Source organism: Ascidiella aspersa, chromosome 1 (genome assembly GCF_963924565.1).
Source record: "Ascidiella aspersa chromosome 1, kaAscAspe10.2, whole genome shotgun sequence".
Lineage (NCBI taxonomy): Eukaryota > Metazoa > Chordata > Ascidiacea > Phlebobranchia > Ascidiidae > Ascidiella > Ascidiella aspersa.
Genome location: NC_139447.1, coordinates 29,322,582 through 29,345,000, shown reverse-complemented (window position 1 = coordinate 29,345,000; position 22,419 = coordinate 29,322,582). Strand labels below are relative to the sequence as shown.

At 38.7% G+C, this 22,419-nt stretch overlaps 3 protein-coding genes across 3 annotated transcripts; 1 reads left to right on the top strand and 2 right to left on the bottom strand.

The window, feature by feature from the left end:
• Nucleotides 1–2,363: 2,363 nt before the first annotated feature.
• Nucleotides 2,364–11,797, bottom strand: LOC146169630 (transgelin-3-like). Its single transcript, XM_083388806.1, has 5 exons — nucleotides 11,563–11,797; nucleotides 10,682–10,786; nucleotides 9,519–9,608; nucleotides 8,833–9,015; nucleotides 2,364–4,581 (listed from the first exon to the last, which is right to left on the bottom strand). The coding sequence occupies exons 1-5, from the start codon at nucleotides 11,743–11,745 to the stop codon at nucleotides 4,501–4,503; spliced, it is 642 nt and encodes a 213-aa protein (XP_083244932.1). The 5' UTR covers nucleotides 11,746–11,797; the 3' UTR covers nucleotides 2,364–4,500.
• Nucleotides 11,798–13,966: 2,169 nt separating this feature from the next.
• On the bottom strand, nucleotides 13,967–15,925 carry LOC146169629 (WAP four-disulfide core domain protein 1-like). Its single transcript, XM_083390890.1, has 4 exons — nucleotides 15,752–15,925; nucleotides 15,349–15,485; nucleotides 14,708–14,833; nucleotides 13,967–14,336 (listed from the first exon to the last, which is right to left on the bottom strand). The coding sequence occupies exons 1-4, from the start codon at nucleotides 15,878–15,880 to the stop codon at nucleotides 14,207–14,209; spliced, it is 522 nt and encodes a 173-aa protein (XP_083247016.1). The 5' UTR covers nucleotides 15,881–15,925; the 3' UTR covers nucleotides 13,967–14,206.
• A 3,065-nt stretch (nucleotides 15,926–18,990) lies between these two features.
• Nucleotides 18,991–21,112, top strand: LOC146169628 (uncharacterized). The gene is made up of 3 exons (XM_083389785.1): nucleotides 18,991–19,110; nucleotides 19,383–19,688; nucleotides 20,673–21,112. Exons 2-3 carry the CDS (start codon nucleotides 19,431–19,433, stop codon nucleotides 20,805–20,807), a joined length of 393 nt encoding a protein of 130 aa, XP_083245911.1. The 5' UTR covers nucleotides 18,991–19,110; nucleotides 19,383–19,430; the 3' UTR covers nucleotides 20,808–21,112.
• The last annotated feature ends 1,307 nt before the right edge of the window (nucleotides 21,113–22,419 follow it).

Below are 22,419 nucleotides of genomic sequence, written 5' to 3'. Positions count from 1 at the left end.
GTGAACTCCTAGCCATACTGTAGTAAAGCATTTCCGCTTTGAATTGCCCTAAGACTCGCCATTTAAAAGGATTGCCCCGCGGGCCGAGTGCTTTTCCGAGGCCATCCATTAGGTGATCATCATCAATTCTGCCGACTCTACCCGGGGCTACAGCGCGCGCCTCGTAAAACGGACTAGCGTATAATTAAACCGGCGTTGAACGCAGATGCGCTAATATTTTGCCGCTGAGGATTTTAACTGAACGCCGCGAATAGGTCCGCACCCTACCTTCGCCGTCTAAATTTTACTAAACAAATCCTTATCAGCGCACGAATCAGTGAAAGTTCCGGGCGATGAGGCCACAATTAAAGATATAACCGCGCTGGCCTTATCGTCGACGTGTTGCATCCATCTTTGCTTGCCGTGCGCCATACCTGCCCGAAATTTCCAACCTCTGACTTGCCGTGGGCGGCTCTACGCAAATCGACCATAGTACAAGCCGACAATAGCATGTAACCAATCGCCCATTGCAAGACAAATGAAAACGAGACAATACGTTATTAGTGCGATTACACGACTGCGTAGCACGAGTGAACTGTTCACATATTTAAGTTATTGCATGTCGACAACTGGCGTCATTATTTAATTAACAGAAATTGCCAAAGTGGCTTTGGTAGGACCGGATACATCCTAATGAACAGTAATAGAAAAGTAGAACTAAAAGGCCATGGGAATCAGACACTCCATTAGACGCTTTTACGGCAACCGTACACAAGTAATAGTCAAACCCACACAGCACACACACAAGCACAATACTGATGCTTTAGGTTCATCGCTACCTAAAACAAACAGTTGTCGTAACTGTTGTCGAAAACTTTGCAACAAAAGCCTGCCTTGATCAATTTGGTCACGTTTTCACATCAGGCGAGCAGTCGCCAGTGACAAAACGGTTCACGAAGGGCAAAGCGCAAAGAAAATGGGACAACCTGCGCACATTCTCAATTGACAGGAATCCGAGACCTCTCTAAACATAGCGCAGACGTCACGCCACCATAAAAGTGCTCAACAGGAGCGGCGAGCTGGCGAAACGCCCGATTCAAAATACAACAGGCCAGATCACAAGAATAAAGTCGGCCGGAACACTTTAGCTGCCGTTTTTTGATCTGCTTTGTTTACAGATTTAAACTTGCTTTTCTATGTTACTCTAACCTTGGTCACAAAATTTGCCAATGATTTAACAGGGAATAAGAGTATGGAAACAAATTGCGTGTTTTTTTTATAAAAAGGGCCGTGTAGAGCGGCCCAGTTTTGGACGTCTGGCAATATGTATTTTTTTTTGTCGGAAATGGCATTGCGGTTTGACCTGTCACTGTAATAACCCAATACTTGTTTTGACGTACCACATCGTCGTAGCCTATACCACGTTTTCAACGGTAATGAGTTAAATATAACTACAGCCATGCAAGTCAGTGTGGTTGCGTACAACATCGCTCTGCAATTTTCTGTATTCATCATATTACTAAGGCAGATCATTTCTGGTTCGAGCTTACCTTATCCGACGCATATTGGATGAATTATTTTATGATCTTATGTACAGGTCTGTTTTTTTAGTTGCGAAAACAACCCTCTAACACAGTGGTCGGCAAATTTTTTTTCGCGGCCCCTGCGTTTTAAGCACCTTTTTCGAGCTATTAAAGGGCCACTACGCATAACCACTACGAAAACAGTGGCGGATTGAGGATATTTGATTTTAAGGTAAAATATTACACGGCGCCCGAAATCCCAAAACACTACCATAGCATACTGTAATGTAAAACATACTGTAAAACGAAGATGTACGCGCGAAGCGCGAAAAATTTTGCGCTAACATATAGTTCAAGTTCGACAGGCTCTCAGGACCACAGATGGCATGTGCATCTGAACCACGCTGACATTATATAGAAATGCTTAGCCACACAAACTTTTAAAATTAAGTGCAATGAACGGCCATCACGAGGCCCATAAGTACATGTTAGCACTTAGCCATTCAAAAGTTACCCGCGGCCCACTAAAGATGGCTCTGCGGCCCACAGTTTGCCGACCACTGCTCTAACACATTTCCACTATGGAAACGTAATGCACAAGAACTCAGGTAGCCCACATTTTTTAGTTAGTGTGTTGTTTTTATTTATTTATTTAAGTTTCTGTTAACAAAGGAAATTTACCAACAGTACAATAGTTCATTAAGATGGTTTTGATCTTCGTGACCGATTGCCCTGCCATTTGTGATCTAGCATTCTTACATCGGTTGAATTTTTTTACGCAAAACAAGTCGAAAGCCTCCATTTATTAAACACTCGATTGAAATTGTTAAGATGAACTTTTTAAAAATAAATTGTTGGCCATTTGTAAAGCCCTGGTAAGAAATAATAACAGCTTGCATTTTACAGACTGAGTTTTGACTAAAAGACAGCAGGGCAAGAAAATGCGGCTACTGATTTCCAGAGGTGCTTGATTTGCCAACTTAACTTAGTTCGCTGTAAAACAAACGGAAAAAATACTGAATTGGACAATGAGCTATTCGACAGTGAGCGTAAACAAAATAAGTAAGTGTATTGTGGTCGCGGCAATAACAGCACCAAGACAATCAAATTTCTACGCAAACGAAAAAGTGAAAATGACACTGGACAGTTTAGCGACCGGCAGGAGGTATTCGGTTTTTCTACTGTTTATAGCACGGTATGTACAATGGCAAATGGGTAGCTTTTTAAGATTAGAAAAGATTTCGGAATTTACTTCATGGCGAAGATTGAAAAGTATAACTGGTGGCGGTATACTGAATAAGCGAAACAAACATGTGAAATTCGTGGATGTGTGTATTGTGCATTTCAACGGTTGGTCGCTACCTTTAAAGCGCAAAGGGGAAGAACGTGGGAATGGAAAGTAGATGTCACGATTGTATAGCTCGAAACGGAAAGTCGTATAAATAGCAATTGCATGTACGTATAGTCGAATGTCAAGAGTCAGGAATGATGGGGCAAGCTTTCACCGGTAGCACAAAATCGTTTCACTGAAAAAAGGTAGCATTAAACCATATATGACGTCAATATGAAAACAAAAAAACAAGGTAACACGCTGATTCAACCGAAGGCAATGGGATATCTATATGAACGTGAAAAAGGCTTTTGTTAGGGGGTGACATGGCATTTGATCATGCGTTACTGAACCCATTAAAACAATCGGGGACTGCAAATCGAAGCTGGCGAAAGTCGAATGTCGCAAAAGCAAGCGTATCATGGAACAGGGTGGAGCACAGCACAGCGGAAAAGGGAGAAGATATTGCGACAATTGCGCGCAGGGTTCATGTTCGACTATTTGCGGAGCAGTTTCCTCCTCCCAGCATTCATGTCATTTCTCACTTCTTTCTCTTTTTCCTCTTTCAAAACCGCGAACGCTATTCATTTGCCCGGCTTGCCGCGCCCTTTATAATGTAACAGGTGGCACGTGCTGAATGCTTAACCCCCTAAAACGACTAAAGAAATAAATTTCCAACCACGCCAGCAAGCGGATGCTGGGACCACAACGGTGAACGGGCATTGTTCGCTTTTTGCGAACGCAGGAGTATTTGAAGGACATGTTGATGTTATAATATTCTTAGCTATGAAAGGGAGTGACAAATTACTTTAAGAAAAAGGTTTAATGCGTTCATTACGGCGCTAAATCGATTGGTTAATGACATGAACAATTTTTTCAAGCTGAAAAAGTCCACGTTTATCGAAGCCCCTTTGCCAGCTTACTTGATTGCGGCATTGCAAAATTAACTCGAAAATCAGGAAAAATGGTAGCGACCCGTTTTTAAAGTGCCATGCAAACTGACGTTCTGTTCTAACGTAATGTTGAAATTACAGCAGCGTGTTGTTGTGTTTACTAAAGCGCACTTCAAATGAAGTCATGGGAGGAGCTTTATTGTTTTAGGCCGATATATGAAGGAAATGGTGTAAAACAAATTAAATAGCAAGGATGGCACACATTTATGGCCGGAATTTATTGGCCAATTGGTAAACTGCAAGATGAAACAAAAGCGCGAGTGGGCGCTCTACACATTTTGAGTCGGACGCAATTTCGGGCTGGAGTATACTAGGTGAGCTTAATCAACAAAACACACGACGGGGTGACGGCGCGTAATTGAAACAGTTGCTGCTGATGCGTTCACAATGATTAGAAAGGAGACGGCGCGACAGGAAAGAAAAAAATAACAAGCGAAAAAAAGTAATAAACGCAGTTAGTCCGTGAATCAAGGTTTTTCGGGTACGTGGGTTTGCATGCGTGATTCCAAGTGGCGAAAAAAAAGGTGATTAATCGGCGAACACCAAATCTCGGTTATTCGGTTAAACGCACATAAATATAGGCTACTCGCGTACGCCGGTAAATTATCCGACAAAAAAAACACAACAACAAACGACTAATTATCCCTAAACATGATTTTTTTTAGCGTGACTGCGTAGTGGGGGTGTGGGTCATGCAAGAGTGGCTGTAAGGCGTTTAGTCGATTTTCGTGATCATCTGCCTTCCGAGGCCGTAAGGGGACATCCCCCTTTGCGAGGCCACCTGGTTCGTTCCCATCTACAAAACAATATAAATGAATTTTATTCATGACGCTGCTGGTTGTAATCAATTTTCAGGGGTTGTACTGTACAGGTTCGCGGAGTTGGATGCGGACTCAGACTCGGGATAGGAGACTACGTTAAAACTACCCCCGCGCATGCGCAGTACCAAATCTCGAACCTGATAAGGTAACAAACCGTAAATTATAAAAGCGGAATATGGTCGAACATTTTCCATCCAGTATTGTGGGGATATGAATTATAGGTCAGTGACACCCTTATCAGTGGGTTGATAATTATCCACCTTATATTATTTACGTAAAAGTGTGAAATACAGGCTGTAGAGTCGGATTCGGATTCAGGAATAGAAAAATCACATATTTGGCCGAAGTTGGACTCGGACGTCGGACTTTAATCGAGTCCGGCAGGCCGAGATGAGAATATTCTCATAAAAAGGTTTCGGAAACCTAATAGTTATATAATGTAATTCCATCCTGAAAACGTAAACCAAGAATGCATATTTGAGAAAACTAACTTAATAAATATAACGTTGTAAAAGGAAGGTTTTAACGCCCCGGAATTCGTGGGTGTGGCACTTATGACGAATAGATACATGCATGCTACGATAACTAGATAATTGTAGTTATCTAATTCGGTAAATTCGAGGTTTAAAATGGTTTTAATTTGTAAACGGTAAAATGGTTTTACGCTTCGAGACTCAGATGGTAAAGAAAAACGAACACACAATTACCATGTAAAATAGCAACGTTGATCGAACCACATGGTGGTCATTACCACCTTATTTCACTAAAAGGGCCAAACTTCATTATCCTGTATAGAAAGTCGGTGCTTACACTGGAAATCTTACAATGCTTGACAAAAGTGGACTACTATCATTGTTGTAGTGAGTGTAAATAAAAAGCCGATCCAATTTGCTGCAAACTTGTGTGCTCCAACAATATTTCCAATCTATTTCCTTATTTAAAAAACTGATAGTAACGGAGTTTTTTGTATAAGGAACAACAATAAAGCGTCAACAAAATTAACTAATACAATGCCGATATGCTAGTAGTTAAATGAAATTATTTCGTAATGCTATTAGGAAGCTTATGTTATGGTAATCCGATTCAATGAAACGCACTACAATACGCAACACGCTTGATTTACTTTTAATTGTGTGCTGTTTTTGTTATTGTCCTGGTTAGCAACAACATAGGAACCTTATATTATATTAACTTTTACTCTGTTCCGTTGAAAGACAATAAGCGTCGAATCCTGAAAAGCGATCACGTATGCGGGCGTCATCTCGAACCCAAATGCATATTAAAACTTGCTCATCATATCGCGGCGCACAGCAGCGGCCAATAAGGCAAATACGCGTCCAAGCTGAAGGTCGTTGACAGACAGTTTGGCTTGTAAGGTTAAACTTGCTACACACTTGGCCGGCAATGAACAGAACAAGGTTTGAATGCGGGGAATTCTGTCACGCCATATCGTGGTTAAATTGGTGGCGAAGGCAGGGAAACACAACAGACTGGCAGCATTTAAATGGCTGCCTTTTGGTTAGCTTTCACTCTTGCGAAACGCGGTTAAACGCAAGAAGCGTTGGGCAAGAAATACCCATTTGCAAAATTACTCTAGCTCTACTCGTTTAAACGTTTGTTTGCGGTCGTATTCACCTCCCTTAATACCAAATATTTTTTACACATTTCACTTTGCGGCAATTTTTGGCCTAACATCCGCTTAAAATCACTGTTAGAAATAAATTAAATGTCGTTCGAATGCATTATTTTTTGAGATTTTTATTAGTCCTGTCTTTCATGTAGGGCTATTGCTACGACCAGGAATACTTACAAAGATTTTCTATTCCTGCTCACGTAAACTGGCTAGGATAGAGAGAAAAAAACAAGATTTTACAGCAGTTATATATAACGACGTCATGGCAAACTAAAAATCAGTGTCGTGAAATTTAAGACCTACGCAGCGCATTATTACGCGATACGACGCCGCAAGAATGTTCGGTTCAACTGAGATATCATCACTTTAAGGAGAGACACGAGTGACGTGGCAACTTCTGTTCAATTTCAAGGCGGGTGCGGTTAAGAAATTCATTGCTTCTTACACGAACTTTTCGAATAGGCCTTATCGTCACTTGAATCCGTGATTAACCCGGTTGGAAGGCTAGCTCAATGTGCGCACTTGAAATATGGGGTTACCTGGTACTTTTGAGTGAAAACAAATTTTTTTAATTTATTTTGTAAAACAGGACCTCGTAAATACGACCGATTTTGTTTTGTTATGAAATTTCGGCTTAGCGAGGTTTTCTGATTATTATCGAAATTCAAAACATCAATCGACTTTGCAAATACAGAAACGTGTATGGAAATATACTCGACCAGAATTTAATTCAATAAAGTTTGTTGGAAAGTTGAACAGTGAAACCGGAACATTATTTCGTGCGGAAATAATCAATTATCATTTTATTAACCAATTGCTGTAGTTTTCCGAGTAAAATGGGTGAAACTTATGGAAGAAAGATATTTCGGGTAACGGTGATTGCGTTTCTACAAGGGTACGGATTAATCAGAGTCTAACTGTACTTATATTTAAAATTTTAATTATGGCCACGGCAGGTAACTTAACTTATCCCTTTTAATTTCGGGAGTTTCTGTACTCAAGCAACCTATTTCCGCTGACATCCTAATTCGTTTTTGTGGATACGTTGATTGAATGCCTAAATGCCAATGCAATAAAACGTTTACCAAAATTTCAACAAAATAACAAGCTATGCAGGCCACACAGGAACAGCATACCGCCCCAAAACACCAGAATTGGTTCAAACTTTAAGAACGGAACGGCACCATTATACAAGGTGTTGGGCGTCGGGAGCCAGGCGTCGGGAGCCAGGCGTCGGCGGCGAAACAGCAACAACATAGGAAACCTAGCAGCAGCAACACTTTATATAGCGAAAAGCCGGGCCAGCGAAAGTTGAATTCAGCCAGCGAGCGCTAAGCCTAGCCAGAGACCGGACACGTCATTTGAAGGCAGTCGGGCGTGAACGGGGCATCGGGTTACCAGGGATTACAGGCCTTGAACAAAGTAAGGCCCAGGCCGTTGGGGGAGGGAAAGAGCCTTTATGGCGGTTGTCACTCTCTTTACGATGTTACTATAAAAAGATTGATCGTTACTGCGTTTTGCGAATAGATGGGGTTATTTAACGACATTGATGATTTTTATTTGATTTAAATCTATTTTTGGGGGGTTTACACGGAAAAATGATTGCCAGTTTCTTCTGGCCGTTTTTAATTGACAACCAATATTATCCGTAATTTTCACACACACGCGCCTTAACTGGTCTAAGTGGTCGCAAAAAAGGAAGTGCTTTAGTTTTCTAAATGTAGAAATTTCCACGAAAGCAAAGTCGGAAAAGGCAAGATAGATAATCTTGTAAAAAGAGTAGACCTAAATTTTTCAGGGAATTTCGAGTTGATAAAGTCATACTGAGGGCCAATAATGTAGCTCATAAGCTTTCAATCCACACCCAACGGTAAACTTTTTATCAATCCAAGTTAAACGAAATCGGATTCAAGATCAGATGTGTGCTTCTCATATCCTGAGCCGAAGAAGATGCAACGGCGCGAGCTAACACAGGCTTAGACAAAGGGGATTTGCGAGCGCTGCAGAGCCAAATTATAGGCCTGGTTCCGGTCCCCGTGCGCCATTAGAAGATTTATTTTAAGATACGGTGGGACAAGGTTAAGACTTAAAACCGTCGTGGATACGGGCGGCCAATCCACTTGGCATTTAGCTGGGTAACGGCGGCGACCCTTTGAGCTATCAATTACCGCAGCTTTGTATCGGATGGCTGGCCGTCCAGGACACAATGACACAAGTGTCACACTTAACAGGAACAAAACAAACTGATTTACAAGCTGGAATACTGTTTGCACTGTTCGACTACTAGTGGATTCGAAGTTTTTCACGGGTGGTTTGGCATACATTAATCTTTGTTGCCCAAATATAGGTTTTTTAAAATTGTGAGAGTGGAAGTAAATAAATTTAAAATAATGGTGAAAAACGCAACAAATACACCAACACAGCAAAAGCATGTAGGTGGTAAAGGTTGAAAATAGAATACAATTACAGTAACAGTAAACAAACTTACAACTTAATAAAAAAATGATGTATGTCTCCACACAAAAAACTAATGGCAGTGAGAACTTGAATATATCTAGGTACAAATTTTCAGAATTTGAAAAAACTGTTTCACCTGTAAACCAATAATGTTCCGGCCTTCCTTGGTGAGCTTGTCGTCAAATGATCTCACATTTTTATCTGCAACTTTAACTCCGATCACAGGACCCTTGAAGCAATGTTTTTGCGCCGCTGAGCCGAGCTTGTATAGTGTGACTTGAACTTGGGCCAGGTCTCGAGATTCATATAAATCAATTGTCTATTGATATCAAGATACATCAAAATCAAAATGCTGCTAGTGTAGACTTCAATATAAGTATTCTTTGTTTAAATTTAAAATAAATTTTAAACATTAAAAAAGTACGATTGCTAAACTGATTTTTTTAAAACTGATAAAAAATATATATGTTATGTAATAGATAGTTCTTGTGAATTAAAGGTAATTGAAAAGAGTAAAAAATATTTTGTAACTGGATAAAACCCTAAACCTGTAAGCACATGTTGACAACAAGTATTAGTAAGCATTTGTTTACCAAGTAGTCTGCTCTCTTTAACATGACTAGTTGACTACGTTTGCATTGGATAACATATTGCTTCATCGAGGATTCATGTTATACAAAATCTTATTGAATGTCAGTTAAATTGCAGTTTTAAAAACTTTGTTCAAATGATTTTAAGTTAAAAAAAAAACACTTACTTAAGAAAAAGTAAGTATTTAACTAACATCAATATGCAGCATTGGTAAATGAGGCTATGATTTACCTGAAAGATGTCTTCCTTTGTTAAACCATATCTTTCGGCAGCTGCTAAAAATAGGAAGATGTTGTTCCTTTCTTTACTTTGTTTCATTGCCTAAAAACACACAAAATTCAATTGGTGATTGCAATCATTAGATGAACCAAGGTTTTCCTGATGTGGCAAAGATTTTGTTTATTTAGTTGCTAAAACAATAAACCGAATCTAGCATATTTAATGAAGTGTCATAAATTTAAACTTTGTGATTCTGATATATTTTGGAAATATAATTATATTATCCATTTTTGAGCAATCAGTCCAGATGATAATTTAACTTAATAGACAACAGGCATAAGAACAATATAAACTACAAATTAACAGTATAAAATAGGTAACATCATTTCACTGCTGGATAGCATAAAATCTTTTTTTTTTAAAACAATATTTCTGTTGGCAATTAGACAATAAGAAATGTAAAAATTGTTTTATCAGAACCTAAACAACACATCAGGAGTAATTTTAAAAGGTATCATGGAAAAAGAGAATGCCGACAATGGTTGTATTAAGCTGAGGTACACAGAGATATTACTTAACAAATCCTTTTCAAAGATACCACCAACGACTTGTACTCATTTTCTAATTCAATGAATAAGAAGCAAAATGCTACTAATTCTAATTTTAATCTAACGTATGAACTGCTTGTTCTGTAATTCTAGTTTTAATCTAACTAGGATTTCACCAAAAATGCTACTTTGTCCAACAGCATTTTTAGTCTCTCAGCCGAAACCAAAGAACTGAAACTAAAACTTTTGGCCAAAACGGTTAATAAGTGAATTTTAAAGTCTAAAATCCAAATAGTCTAAAACACAGCAAAGGAATATTTGCAATTTACATTCTGATTATAATAAATTGCAACCTAAACATAATTCACTGCGAATAATTAAATGTAATTCTAGTTTATACTCTATTTTGTCAGAATCCTAATTGTAATCTAATTTGAGTAAACTTAATGATCCAATTCTAATTCTAATCAAGTTTTGATAAACTGAAATTAGATCTAATTTTAAAAACTTAAAATAAACATAGCTGCCAAATTCTTTTACCCACAACTTTCTGCTACCACACCTGAAGACAGGACATCATTATAAAGTGTATTATTATATATAAAGAAATGTGTTTATATTACTCACTTCGCCTTTGATGTGTGCAGTTGGTTGAGGTTTACAGCTTCCTGGAACCAAAACGTTCATGAGGTCACACAGGATCTGGCCATTTTTTAGCCATTTTTGAAATTCCTTAAATACAAAAAATGATAGAAATGTATTATACTGATTGATATAAATTCTCCATTATACCACTATAGACATATAACCTACTGCATGGAAAACACTCTTAGTGTTTAAAAAAATCCTAGTCATCAACCAATTAACCAAAAGTCATATGAGCAACTCTTGTTTTTTCGTAGCAGGCAACTTTACTTATGTTTTATATTACTTAATGGACTATATAAAAAATATCACTTAATTAGTTTTATATCAAGTTTAGTTAAAGTTAAACATCATTAGAAAATCCAAACGCTCAATGATATGAAGTTTGTTTAAAAGAAACATATTTTGGCTAGACCAGGTAAAATAACCACTATAGTAGTTTGTCTTAAATTTGTAAACGGGGAAAAATCGGTCAATAATTATCAAGAAACATGAAGTTAGTTAAACATCTGCATCCTTTTAAAAGGTGTATATACACCAAATATTGCTATATAGTAATTTGTAGTTTAAAAGAGTACTGGCAAGCATGGAAACTATATTACACACTATATTAACTCCACTGTGCACCTATAAAAACCATCAAATATAAAAACCCAAAGAGTAAGATAAAGTTAATACAACACTGATTGATAGGATGCCCCAAAAATATGATAGTGACAAAATTTAAGTGTTACTATTTTGGGAAAGACTGCCGATATGTTAAGAGCTTTTTTTGATACCCTAGCTCAGATTATGAGTAACATTCCTTGAAAGCTTTAAACAGGTTATAAATAGAAAAGTATATATATTTACAGCAGTTTTACCGCTTTTCCTTGGCATTGTGGTACTTCGATGTCGCAGTCTTTGAAATCCTGTATTCCTTTACCGTACATCAAAACGGAAACGATCCATTCCACCAGCTCATTTTCATCGTCCAGTGAATATTTTTGATCGATTTTTTGTTCCAGTTCACGATCGAGTCCCATTCCACGCACACGGTAAGCCATTGTCAACAAACCAGTAAATAATTTACAACAAAACCGCAAAATGTTTCTAAAGTGCTGCTAATATTAAACAAGCAACAATATTATACTATTTAGCTTTCATCTTGTTAAATTCGGCAAACATGTCTTTAAGATTGCCGCAGTTATAAAATACCTCGTAAAAACATAAAGTATTAGTCGGTAAAGTTACGACTATTTTATGGGTACAGCTACATGTTCTTGTCAGCAGTTTTATGAACTAAACAAGGTAGAAAATTGCGTAGAAACAGGCCAGTGGTCGCCACCCGCCAACAACCAAGTAAGAGTCAAGCAAAGTCTACGAGACTTTGGATTCAAGACGTCGTGGAGATTGCGACGCCATCTTGGGGCGGAACTTATTAATATTTAAGAAATGTAGAACTGTTAAGTCACCCGACAGCGGCTTAACGGAATATGTAAATTTGAAATGGAAACCACACACTTTCTACGAACCAAACCAATGATTCTGTTTGAGCGGTTGATGAGTTTGCAAGCGAACCTGCGGGTTTACTAACGTCCTCAGACCTATCCTATGCAACAGGTCATCCCCCGCGGTGAGTGCATTAGGTTGCGAATTGCAATCCAACAGCATGTCCTAGAATCAACTTGGTTGAAGTCTGGATGCTTCACAACATAAACGATTGTTTTTTGGTAACCTTTTTTATTTTTCACATAAACTTTAAAATACATTTTCCTTTCATTCTACATGCAAAGTAAACTCGATTGATTGAACACACTTTGGACATCAAAGAGGAGGGATAGTCGAACCGAACCCGGACCGGAACACGGTTTTAGGTGATTTCAAGGAGCCGAACCGGAACTGAAACAAATATTTTTAAAGTACCTGAACCTTAACTGAACGTGAACCTGTCAGAAAAGCGTTTTACTCCAGAATGACGTCACAATTTATATTTTTGCAATCAATTTATGCCATGTTCGAAATTTTAGGAAAAAATAAATATTTAGTAAATTAAACGTTGCTTTTTAATTTTACAGATATTTCTGGTCGAACCGGAGCTGAACTCGATATTGTGATTTGCCCCGGAACGAAACCGGAACTTAACCGTATTCCGAAAAAATCCTTGAACCCGAAACGAACCTAAACCGGAAAAAAACGGTTCGACTACCTGCAAAAGAGTGGAATATACTCAAATAAACTAAAGGAATCCCTAAACACACTTTTAATCTTTTTTTGTTTTATTGCATTTACTTTTTCACCTATACTGACCTTTCTGTTTTTCTGGGCAAACTTGAACTCAAAAATACCACTGCTTACCGCATATAGGCTACTTCAAATGTGCTAGGATAATACTTTTCCAAAGTTAGGAGTGGATAATTGCAGTAGTAAATTTCAACTACATGAGCGTCACACTACAAGACAAAAATCGAACAATTTGCCCCAAAACATAGAATTGCTAATATAAAAATACACACTGCTATGCGCCGGTTAGGCCTATAGCAAATTACTGCAACCAAAGTAAAGAAAAGTGATAGTTATGTAGGGTCTAATGTTGTTTAAAATTAAAAAAAAGCCACAGCTGTAATATCATTTGGTCTTGTCGTGTTAAAAAGTTCTTTGATTCGCATTAACAAACTAATTAAGGCGTTGTCGTAGTAGCCTATATATCGCCTCACATCAATCACTGTATGGGCCTTGACTACAATACAGTAAATGATGCCACGTCAGAACAAAAGAACAGCCTATGTTTTGGTAGCTCTAGTATACTAGCTTAAACTCACAAATTTTCGTGACCATACCTGCTCGACATAAAGTTCCGCTGTAGCAATTACAATACACCCCTAAGCCCAATCAGCACCTATCTTCGTATTTAAACTTGGATTTACGCGCTGAAGCCTGGAGGCTACAAAGTACTAAATTAGACCATGTATCCTGATGTCATTCGATAGCGCAACAGCTTTATGCCGTCTATTAGAAACGTGTGACAGACTTTTTTCTTGTTACCACACAAAGCTTAACATACAGATTCAATGTTCAGTTAGGGGCGCGAGCGGTTTTATTTGCTCAGCTAAATCTTAAGTGCATCACACAATAACCTAAATATCTGCCGTCTGCTGGAAAAGATAGATAGCCCAGAAACGCCAACTTCTGTTTTATATACAATATTTTGCTGCGCATCATTGAATGGAAGATATAAGAGTAATCTATCAACCTAAACAAAACTTTACGCTTGTGTAATGATAACAATAACATACCCAAAATATGCACCGTTAAAATGATCGATAAACTCCACATTACACCGGTAGGCCTATAGCTTTTAGCGAGGCTAACCGAAATCAGTTAGTCAATTAAGGTGCGTCTTATGAAGGACTGATTGTAGTTGTACGCACTTGTATAAATGTTTCAGTAAACTTAAAATTTGAGTAAAATTCACTTTATTTTTAAATGTAGTTTACACGCTCCAGTTTGCAAAACGTTAGGAGAAAACTAGCTGTAATATTCCTCTTCTTCGTCGTAGAGGAACGTATCATCGAAATCTTTAGAAGCGCGCATGCAACGTCCATAATCGGGCACGCCATGGTCAGGATCGCCCCTCTTCTCGACATGGCAGACGTACCTATAGTAACGATTGCGAGATTATCCAATCATAACCAGCATTAAAGTTAACAGATGATACTTTTTAAACGCAAATAAAAACTATTATAGTAGTCGGAGACAAACCTCACGAAAAGAAAAAGTGCATTTCGTTAAGTTGACCTACCTGAATATCTAAAGGTAAAACTTGCCCCTGTCAAATTCAATAAAATGTATAATTTTGTTATACTTGTGGCATACAATTTATATCTTAAGACAATCTATAGTTTAACTTTTATATGGTGTAAATCCCTATAGCTTCACATTCGTTTAGGCTAATACGTTTTACATCTATAGAAATTAAGGTATTTTAAAGGTCAAGCGGATGTTTTGTAGGGTAAAGTTTCCACCAACCCATGTGGACATTCCATTGGTAGAGTTCCGTCTTCATCAATTGTGGTTGTACAAGTTTCACCCGCAATGTCATGTCGGTAATGGCTCTCGATCAGGTCTTCACCCGTTTTCACCTCGTATTCGATCCTGCTCAACACAAAAGTTTTGTTTGCAGATGAAAAATTCTCTCAAATGTTGGCTACGTAAGGCTTTTGGGCTATATAGTCAACATAGGGTTAACTCGCTTGAATCTTATAGGGGCGCAGCTTTGCGGGTAGACTCGAAGCGTTAGTCACAAAGTTAGGACAATAAACCTTCTACACCGAAAGCCAACACAGACTAACCGAATCTGTCGATCAATGATGCAAGCAAGGCAGGCTAATAAAACAACTAGCCTGCAGTGAGGTTTGAACTCACGACCTCCGGGACCTTCGCCCTGCTAACTGAGCTACAGGCTCAAACGGAAACTAGTCGAGATACAATTGATACATAAGCCGTAATTGTTGCTTAAAAGGCAGCTTCAGAAGGGCTCGATTACAGATGTTGAACATGTGTGTGTATCTTTCACTAAAAGTTCGATTTAGAGTTTGACCGAATTCTTATGTTTCACTGAATCCGAAAAGTATATATAGTTAACGTAAATAACCAAGTTAGAATTTTACTCTGAAAGATAGTCGAATCTCTGGTTATCACTGTTGGAATTTTCTCCGGAAGTCATCCAGTCAATCAGAGGTACGGTATCCTGGTTTACTTGGCAGGAGAAGATACACCCGTTGAAGCAACATTTTCCACCCAATTCCTACGCAAACAGCCAAATTTGAGGCATAATGTTTGGGGGATTTAGTTAAAAGTATAGTATAGGAGTTTTATACAAGGTAACATTTTAACGTTTTAAATATCTCTTGTATGTATTTTTAACATGGTAAGACGACACTGATTTTATCTATGATCTATGCGAACTACCACACGGTGTTGTATTGATAGAGGGGTTCATATATAATAAGTCTATATGGCACATATCGTTATTTAAAGCATGAATAGGAATGTAAAAATACATACACTTACCACACAGTTACTGTGCGTTGAACATGGCATTTGCGCGCAAAGGCTATTTGTGATTGGCCGACTTGTCGCTGGGCAGACATTTGTCACTGACGACTGCGAAGTCTGATGCTGATTTTGGAAATTTTCCATTGCATGAGATGGAAGCCTGGTTAGGAATAAACCAGTTCTTTTTGCAGAATCCTGCAACGATGTTTCATCGTTAGAACGAAGGGCGAGCAAAATCACTGTCAAAAGCGCGCACGACAGATTAACGAAGAATCAAAAACACGAGCACTCTAACTAGGGTAATCCTGCCAATAGTTTCGGCGTTTTAGGCCAGCCCATTATGCAAAAGCACTTACTGTTTTGGCTGCCAAGGTGACTGCCTCGTACAAAGGCGACGCATACGCTATGGATCCGCAGCGAAAATTCTGACAAGGCAGCGTCGCTAACAGAAGCGCAATTGTCATCAAAACACAGCGGAGCTGATATACTGTTTTTCTCATGTTTAAATTGTACTAATCTCTCCTTTTCCGTCGCATCATCTAAGACTAAGTCAACCAGTTGGTTTTCTTGCAAGGACAAGTACACGCAGGGATCGTTACCGTTTGTTGGGCTTTCGTCGCGTGTAAACGCTGTATCTGCATCCGAAGAACCATCCTGCGAAGCCGGCATTACCATACGTGGGCATAAATGAAAGGCTCGCCCGGAACCGCAGAATGTAAGGTAAGCCGCCGAAAAGACGCCCATACACCGGGTTTGCCGGCGCTTGTGCGCGACCCGTAAAAAGGCTAAGCGTCGGAACCGGCGTGTCTTGTTGCACCGCGCAAGTGCACATGCTGCAAGGCAACTCGGGTGTTGAAATAAGGTCAAGAGTCGCTATAGTTTAACGCTGACGCGTACATTCAACCGAGCGTTTGGCAAATGCAGAAGCCTGCCATTAACTGCATGCTATTTGGCGTTCTTGCATGGACCAAAAAGGGTTATTCGTCGCCTGCAACCTGGGTTCGATGTAGTTTATTACATGTTCGAGGATCGTTTTGTTATATTGGTTATATACTTTGAATGCAGCCTACTTGTCTGGAGCTATAATAAATCATCCTTCAATTTTTTCTTGCTCTTATTGATTTTGCTTTGGTTTGGTATTTTCATTTTTAACCGCATAAACTTAGGAACACAATACACAGGACGAATTGTATCAAAATAGGCTATAATGTAGGCCTACCATATGTCCTCTTTTAGGAGGATTTGTCTTCTTTTCTCAAGAAAAAATAATGGTCCTCGTATTCAAATGTCCTCTTTTTTGGCATTTCGAGTTAGTTGCTTATAATTTAAACAAGAATTTTAGGCGAGACGTTGTATATATTTTCAAAAAATACTGTAGGCATAAAACATGCTAAATTGCTGGTTTAAAACAGGTTTTCCAACAAATTTTCCTACCAGCCCTACCTTCTTGATTGTTACAGCAAAAATTGCGCCCGAAAAATGGAACAGAACCTCACATTTAAAAGGCCGATTAATAAAGCAAAGGTGTGAGTTTTGTAGGCCTAGCCTACTATCATCTATCAGTGTTACTGTGTGGTAAGCTATGTTCTTATTTCTTAAAGAAGCATGTCTAGTTAGTCTATAGCAGCGGTTCTTAACCGGGAGCGTGTCCCCCTAGGGGGCTCTAAGCAATTCTTGGGGGGGGGGGGCTAGCTCTAAGTTAATATGTAATTTTTTGGCAATGATTCTAATGGTTTCGTTGGGTTGTACACCACTCATACAGCGCTGTACAAACTCTGTTTTTGCCAACTTTGACATTAAAATGGCAAAAAAATTTCTCGTTTCGCGCGAATCTTATGTTTTACACTTATGTTAACTTTTTTATCACAAAATCTCTTTGAGTGCCATTGCATGTTTTCATACCATTGAAAGTATAACGGACCTATTTAATTACAATATTGCTAACTTATAGATAAACGATAAAATTCATCCACTGTTCGAAATATTTTTTATCCATGTTTTATATAATTGGATAACAGTCCAGCAACAGCGGGACTCAAACTTTTTTGCGCGAATATTTGTTATGGTTTGCTATGGTATGTTTCAGACCGATTTTTGTCCGAAGTTTTAAAATGTAGACATCGTAGAACATTCAAATTTTCAGACATGACGTAGAGTGCTATGTATAGGTGCGTATAATAGGTTTACTGTCCCGCGCGTGCAACGTTCATTGGGGCTGTGTCCAGCAACAGCGGGACTCAAACTTTTTTGCGCGAATCTATATTGTTTTTGCAATATTGCCGTTGTATTGTGTGTCGTCACACATTTTTAACACGATAACGGAATGTTCAATTTTCGCGCTGACATTTTTATGTGCGCTCGACATCGCAGCCTTACAACTGTGGAGTAAATGCCCTCATAACACGTTTGTCAAAATCAGCTGGTGCACGAGCAATTTATTGTGTGTCAAATGCTAAAAACCTCCCGAATTTACAGTTTAGCGCCAATTAAACCTAAAAAAATGTCGAATTGCTTTTCGTGGAGGAGGGGGCGCAAAGCATTGGAAAATTACCAAGGGTGGCGCGGCTGAAAAAAGGTTAAGAACCACTATTCTATAGCCTACAGGTGGTTATTATTTTTCTTTATTATTTATAAATTAAGAGGAAAACTGTGTTTACTAATGAGCTACGCCAGAAGTATCCTTGTTTCAGAAAACGACGTGATAATTTCGAAACTGTATGCAATACTTGTGGATCTCAAACGTAACAATTCTTTTTTACTTGCAGGCAAGAAAATGTCCTCTTTTTGGGTGCTGAAAATATGGTAGCCCTATTATAATGACTGAATTATTTTTATGACTATTTTATTGCACATAATGGTGTTAATATTTCATTAAAATAACCTCATAAAATGTAACAAAACTACACAGAAAAACAACTATAAATTTCAAACAAACCATATAGCATTTCTTTACTATGTATTTTAAAGTATTTCGTTTTTGGGGCGGCAAATTTACTTTAGGTAGGAATTAGTTATTTTAAATGGCAAAAAAAGTGCATAAAAAGAAGACTTTTAACAACGCATCTTTGCGATGTTGCACGTTAAACTTTCACTTAACCGATAAGCACCCTCAGTGAAAAGGCGCGCGCAAAGGAAAACGTACAACCGCGGTCTGTGTGCTTTCGCTATGCACCGGCGGTTTTGTAAACGCGCCTCCATGGCAACAAGTCTGACGCGACGGCTTTCGGTGGTGAGCCAACCTACCAGATGCCATCGCTCTGGTTCAGGTCTTTTCTTTGAAATGTCTTAGTAGAAAATTGGACGATGGCCGCTTCGCAACATAGCCTAATGTAGCCTTCCATAGTTTATCAATATAGCTTTCGCTAACATTGAACGTGGGTATAATATTGGATGTAACTAATTGACGAGTTTAAGAAAAAGAAACTGGGTTAAGTTAGACATGTTCAGTAGCCCAGAATATCCCCAGTCGTGCTTGTATTACGGTTTGTACTTTGTTGCCTATACATGCATTAAAGTTAGATCTGCAATGTTAGTTATAAAAGGTAAAAAGAGTAGGACAAATAACGTTACGTTTGCATAGGGCAACGTTTCAAGCTGGCAAAAATATATATTTTAAAGTTAACACAGAACTTACTTTTGAATCTAGCACAGCTGACAATTAACAGTACCTGAGGCTTAAACTTCAAAGTGAGCAATGGACTCAGAGCCAAGTGATAAACCAGTGTTGCTGACCGAAACAAATGACCCGGCAGCCGAAGTTCTTTCAGCGGCCGGAGCCGAAACGCCACCGGCGCCCGCTGATGCGCCAGTGGCGCCTGCGGCGTCAGTCACGCCAGCAACCTCGGGCCCGAAAACGCCAGCTGTCGAACCCGAACCGATCCCGGTTTACGAAGACCCGTACGAACGCGCCGTTAGCTACATGGAGAAGCATCACGTCCTTCACTTGTTTCGGGTAGGTTTCGCGGATTGAAATGTGGAGATTAAAAAGACTGAAATTTAACGTTGATATGTAATACACGAGTGACACCTGTCCTGCGTGAGTTTAACTGACGCCCGACTGTTTCCAAGCGTTGTCAGCGGTCTCGTGTATACCCAATGGCGTAACTTAGACTTCACTTTCATCCAGCGGTTCTAAACGTTTTTAGTGTCGACTGTGTGGTTGCTCATGGCAATTAATAAACGTTTTTTTATGTCGTTTCATTGTCAACCTTTTTTTAACTATTGAACTGTTTTAACCATACGTCTGATTACCGCTGTTAAGTGTATTTAAATAAATCTTGCTAAAAGCTACAGTATTTTACTGTGTGGTACTGATATGATTCTGGTTTTACTCTGGTTTTATTTGAAAAAACGTGAAACTTTTCCACGTTTTTCCACGTGAAGAAACTTTTCCACGTTCGGTTAATTTCTATGCTACTACACAATTCGCAAGCGAGTTTTAAGAATTATTTATGTAAGAGCCAAGTAAATCATACCTTCGTTTTAAAATCGTATTATAAGGTTTTCAACACCTAGGCAGACTACTAAAGTTAGTCTCCGCTAGTTAACACTGAAACTGTTTAATGGATGCAAGTGTATTTTTTTATTTTAAGCTCTCTCGTAGCCTATAGCCCTATACCACACATATGCGCTGACCGCCCCAAGGCAGTTATTGTGAGCAAACGTAAGACAGGGACGTACGACTTGACGGGTCCCAAACCGTAGAAAACTACATCAATATGCCTCTAAATGCCCAGTTGTACAGTCATGTGTTGAATGTTACAATCGCCGCATGGGCCCTCACCATGCGCGATTTATTTACTTTATACCTATCGGGTTGCGAGAAACCTTAACCCATAAACCAACAAATCAACAATGGTGCGGGGTTAAAGGTTGCGCACCGAAAGTCTATATTAAACTGTCCAAGTCAAACCCAAACGAATTCGTGTTAAAACAGGAAATCACGGAACACATGGTGTTCTCACGTCCAGAAGACCCACTGAAGTTTATGCTCAAAGAAGTGGAGACCCTCATCAGCGAAAGGGACCGGCAGCATTTGGAAAAGGTTAAAGCGAAAACGGAAGAAAATTGAACACATCGGCAACTCCAAGCGTTTCATTCTACAACTTTCCACTGTTATTCGCATGACAGACATTGCGTGATTCGCCAATTTTTTTTTTTATTGTAGTGATTTATTATTGGCTGTTATTGCTCTTCCAATTTTGATCAGTATTGTACCGCTTTGGACGGCCAAGTAACAATTCATTGCATTTTAAAGGTTACAGTTAAGAATGTGGTTACCATTTGATAGCTATTCTGAATTTCACAATTATGTACAAGCTGCATTGTTTTATGTACATTTCATTTCGCATCAATGATAAAAATTCACTTTAAGTGTTAACAGGCTCTCCATTACCCCATTTCGTGTAACTATTTTTAACAGTTTGTGTTTACTTAATACTTTTGTACCTAAATTGAAGAATCAATCTTGCCCATGTCAAATGAATTTCTGTTCTTCGTTACGTACCGTATTCAGTTTGTACCTAAATACCCTAGAACTATAGTTTTTCGCTCATTGTAGAGCAACCAAACAGTCGTTAGCCATAATTCCAGTGTTGACTTGTTTGTTGCTGTAGCGGCTTTACTGCCTTCCCCGTCACTGTGTTCTGTTCCAATTGTCGCATATAATAGTGAATTGTCGTTTTAAAATAGACAACGATCGTGCATTGGTGAATAAGTTTATTTGTGTAGGCCATAAGGTAGTAATAAAACGTTTTCCAAAATGGCCTACTCGATTTAGAATATAACGAGTAACGGCCAATCACTGGGCTAGTAAGTAACCAAGTAAAACTTTTACTACGACAAAAAAAACAACATTTTATAAAGTAAACCTACCACATTTGTTTTTCAAACATTATTATTTCCATAATCGTTAGGAACCTAAAATTATTGGCGTTAGACATCTACAATCATACATAATAGAGGAAAACAAAGACTACACGCCTTGATCGAGTTAGTTTACCAGTAGATGGTTACCATGGGCAGATCCATGGGGCAGGTGTCCATTCCTCTTTAGATTACTTTGTGACGTAACGCTGTGACGTTAATTTGGGACGTCATCTATAAAAGAAAGTTTTATGCAGGGAGTCGAACCGAACCCGAACCGGAACTTTATGAACAAGTTTTGGCCAATATTTCTTGAACTGTAACAGAACCTCACCTGCTTTTTGTAATATTTTGAGGAGCCGAACATAAACTGAACCTTAACCTAAACCGAAGCTATTAAAAAGCGGTTCACTTCAGCATGACGTCACGACTTTTGTATTTCACAGAGTAAAGTTATGTCATGTTGGAAATCTAATTAAAAAAAGTATATATATTAGAACGTTGCCTTTTGTTTTTTAGATAATTCAATAATGAGCTGCTTGTTTTTTAATACAACACGAAACTTAGATTATAATACGAGGTACAACTTTGTTGTTTTTATATTTATTGACCCAAATTTTTAGGCTTAAATGATCTTGTAATTTATACGAAACCGGGTCTGAAGCGGATTTCGAAAAAAAAATCCTTTAACCTGAAGCGAAACTTGAACCGGAAAAGCCAAACGGTTCGACTCCCTGCTGTCATAGCCCCCAAAACAAAATCCTAGGATCCGCGCCTGCTGATTGTAGCTGTACGCTATTTTGCCTAAACGCAAATGT

What these genes read in the sequence shown, in the direction of transcription:
- LOC146169630 (XM_083388806.1), bottom strand. Translation starts at nt 11,745, where the DNA reads ATGGCTTACCGTGTGCGTGGAATGGGACTCGATCGTGAACTGGAACAA. An exon ending in CTGCACACATCAAAGGCGAA is followed by an intron (nt 9,609 to 10,681) that starts GTGAGTAATATA and finishes GTGTGTTTTTAG; the next exon opens with GCAATGAAACAAAGTAAAGA. An exon ending in GGAACATTATTGGTTTACAG is followed by an intron (nt 4,582 to 8,832) that starts GTGAAACAGTTT and finishes ATTGTTTTGTAG; the next exon opens with ATGGGAACGAACCAGGTGGC.
- LOC146169629 (XM_083390890.1), bottom strand. Translation starts at nt 15,880, where the DNA reads ATGGAAAATTTCCAAAATCAGCATCAGACTTCGCAGTCGTCAGTGACA. An exon ending in CAACGCACAGTAACTGTGTG is followed by an intron (nt 15,486 to 15,751) that starts GTAAGTGTATGT and finishes CTGTTTGCGTAG; the next exon opens with GAATTGGGTGGAAAATGTTG. An exon ending in AGATTCGACTATCTTTCAGA is followed by an intron (nt 14,834 to 15,348) that starts GTAAAATTCTAA and finishes TGTGTTGAGCAG; the next exon opens with GATCGAATACGAGGTGAAAA.
- LOC146169628 (XM_083389785.1), top strand. Translation starts at nt 19,431, where the DNA reads ATGGACTCAGAGCCAAGTGATAAACCAGTGTTGCTGACCGAAACAAAT. An exon ending in ACGTCCTTCACTTGTTTCGG is followed by an intron (nt 19,689 to 20,672) that starts GTAGGTTTCGCG and finishes GTGTTAAAACAG; the next exon opens with GAAATCACGGAACACATGGT.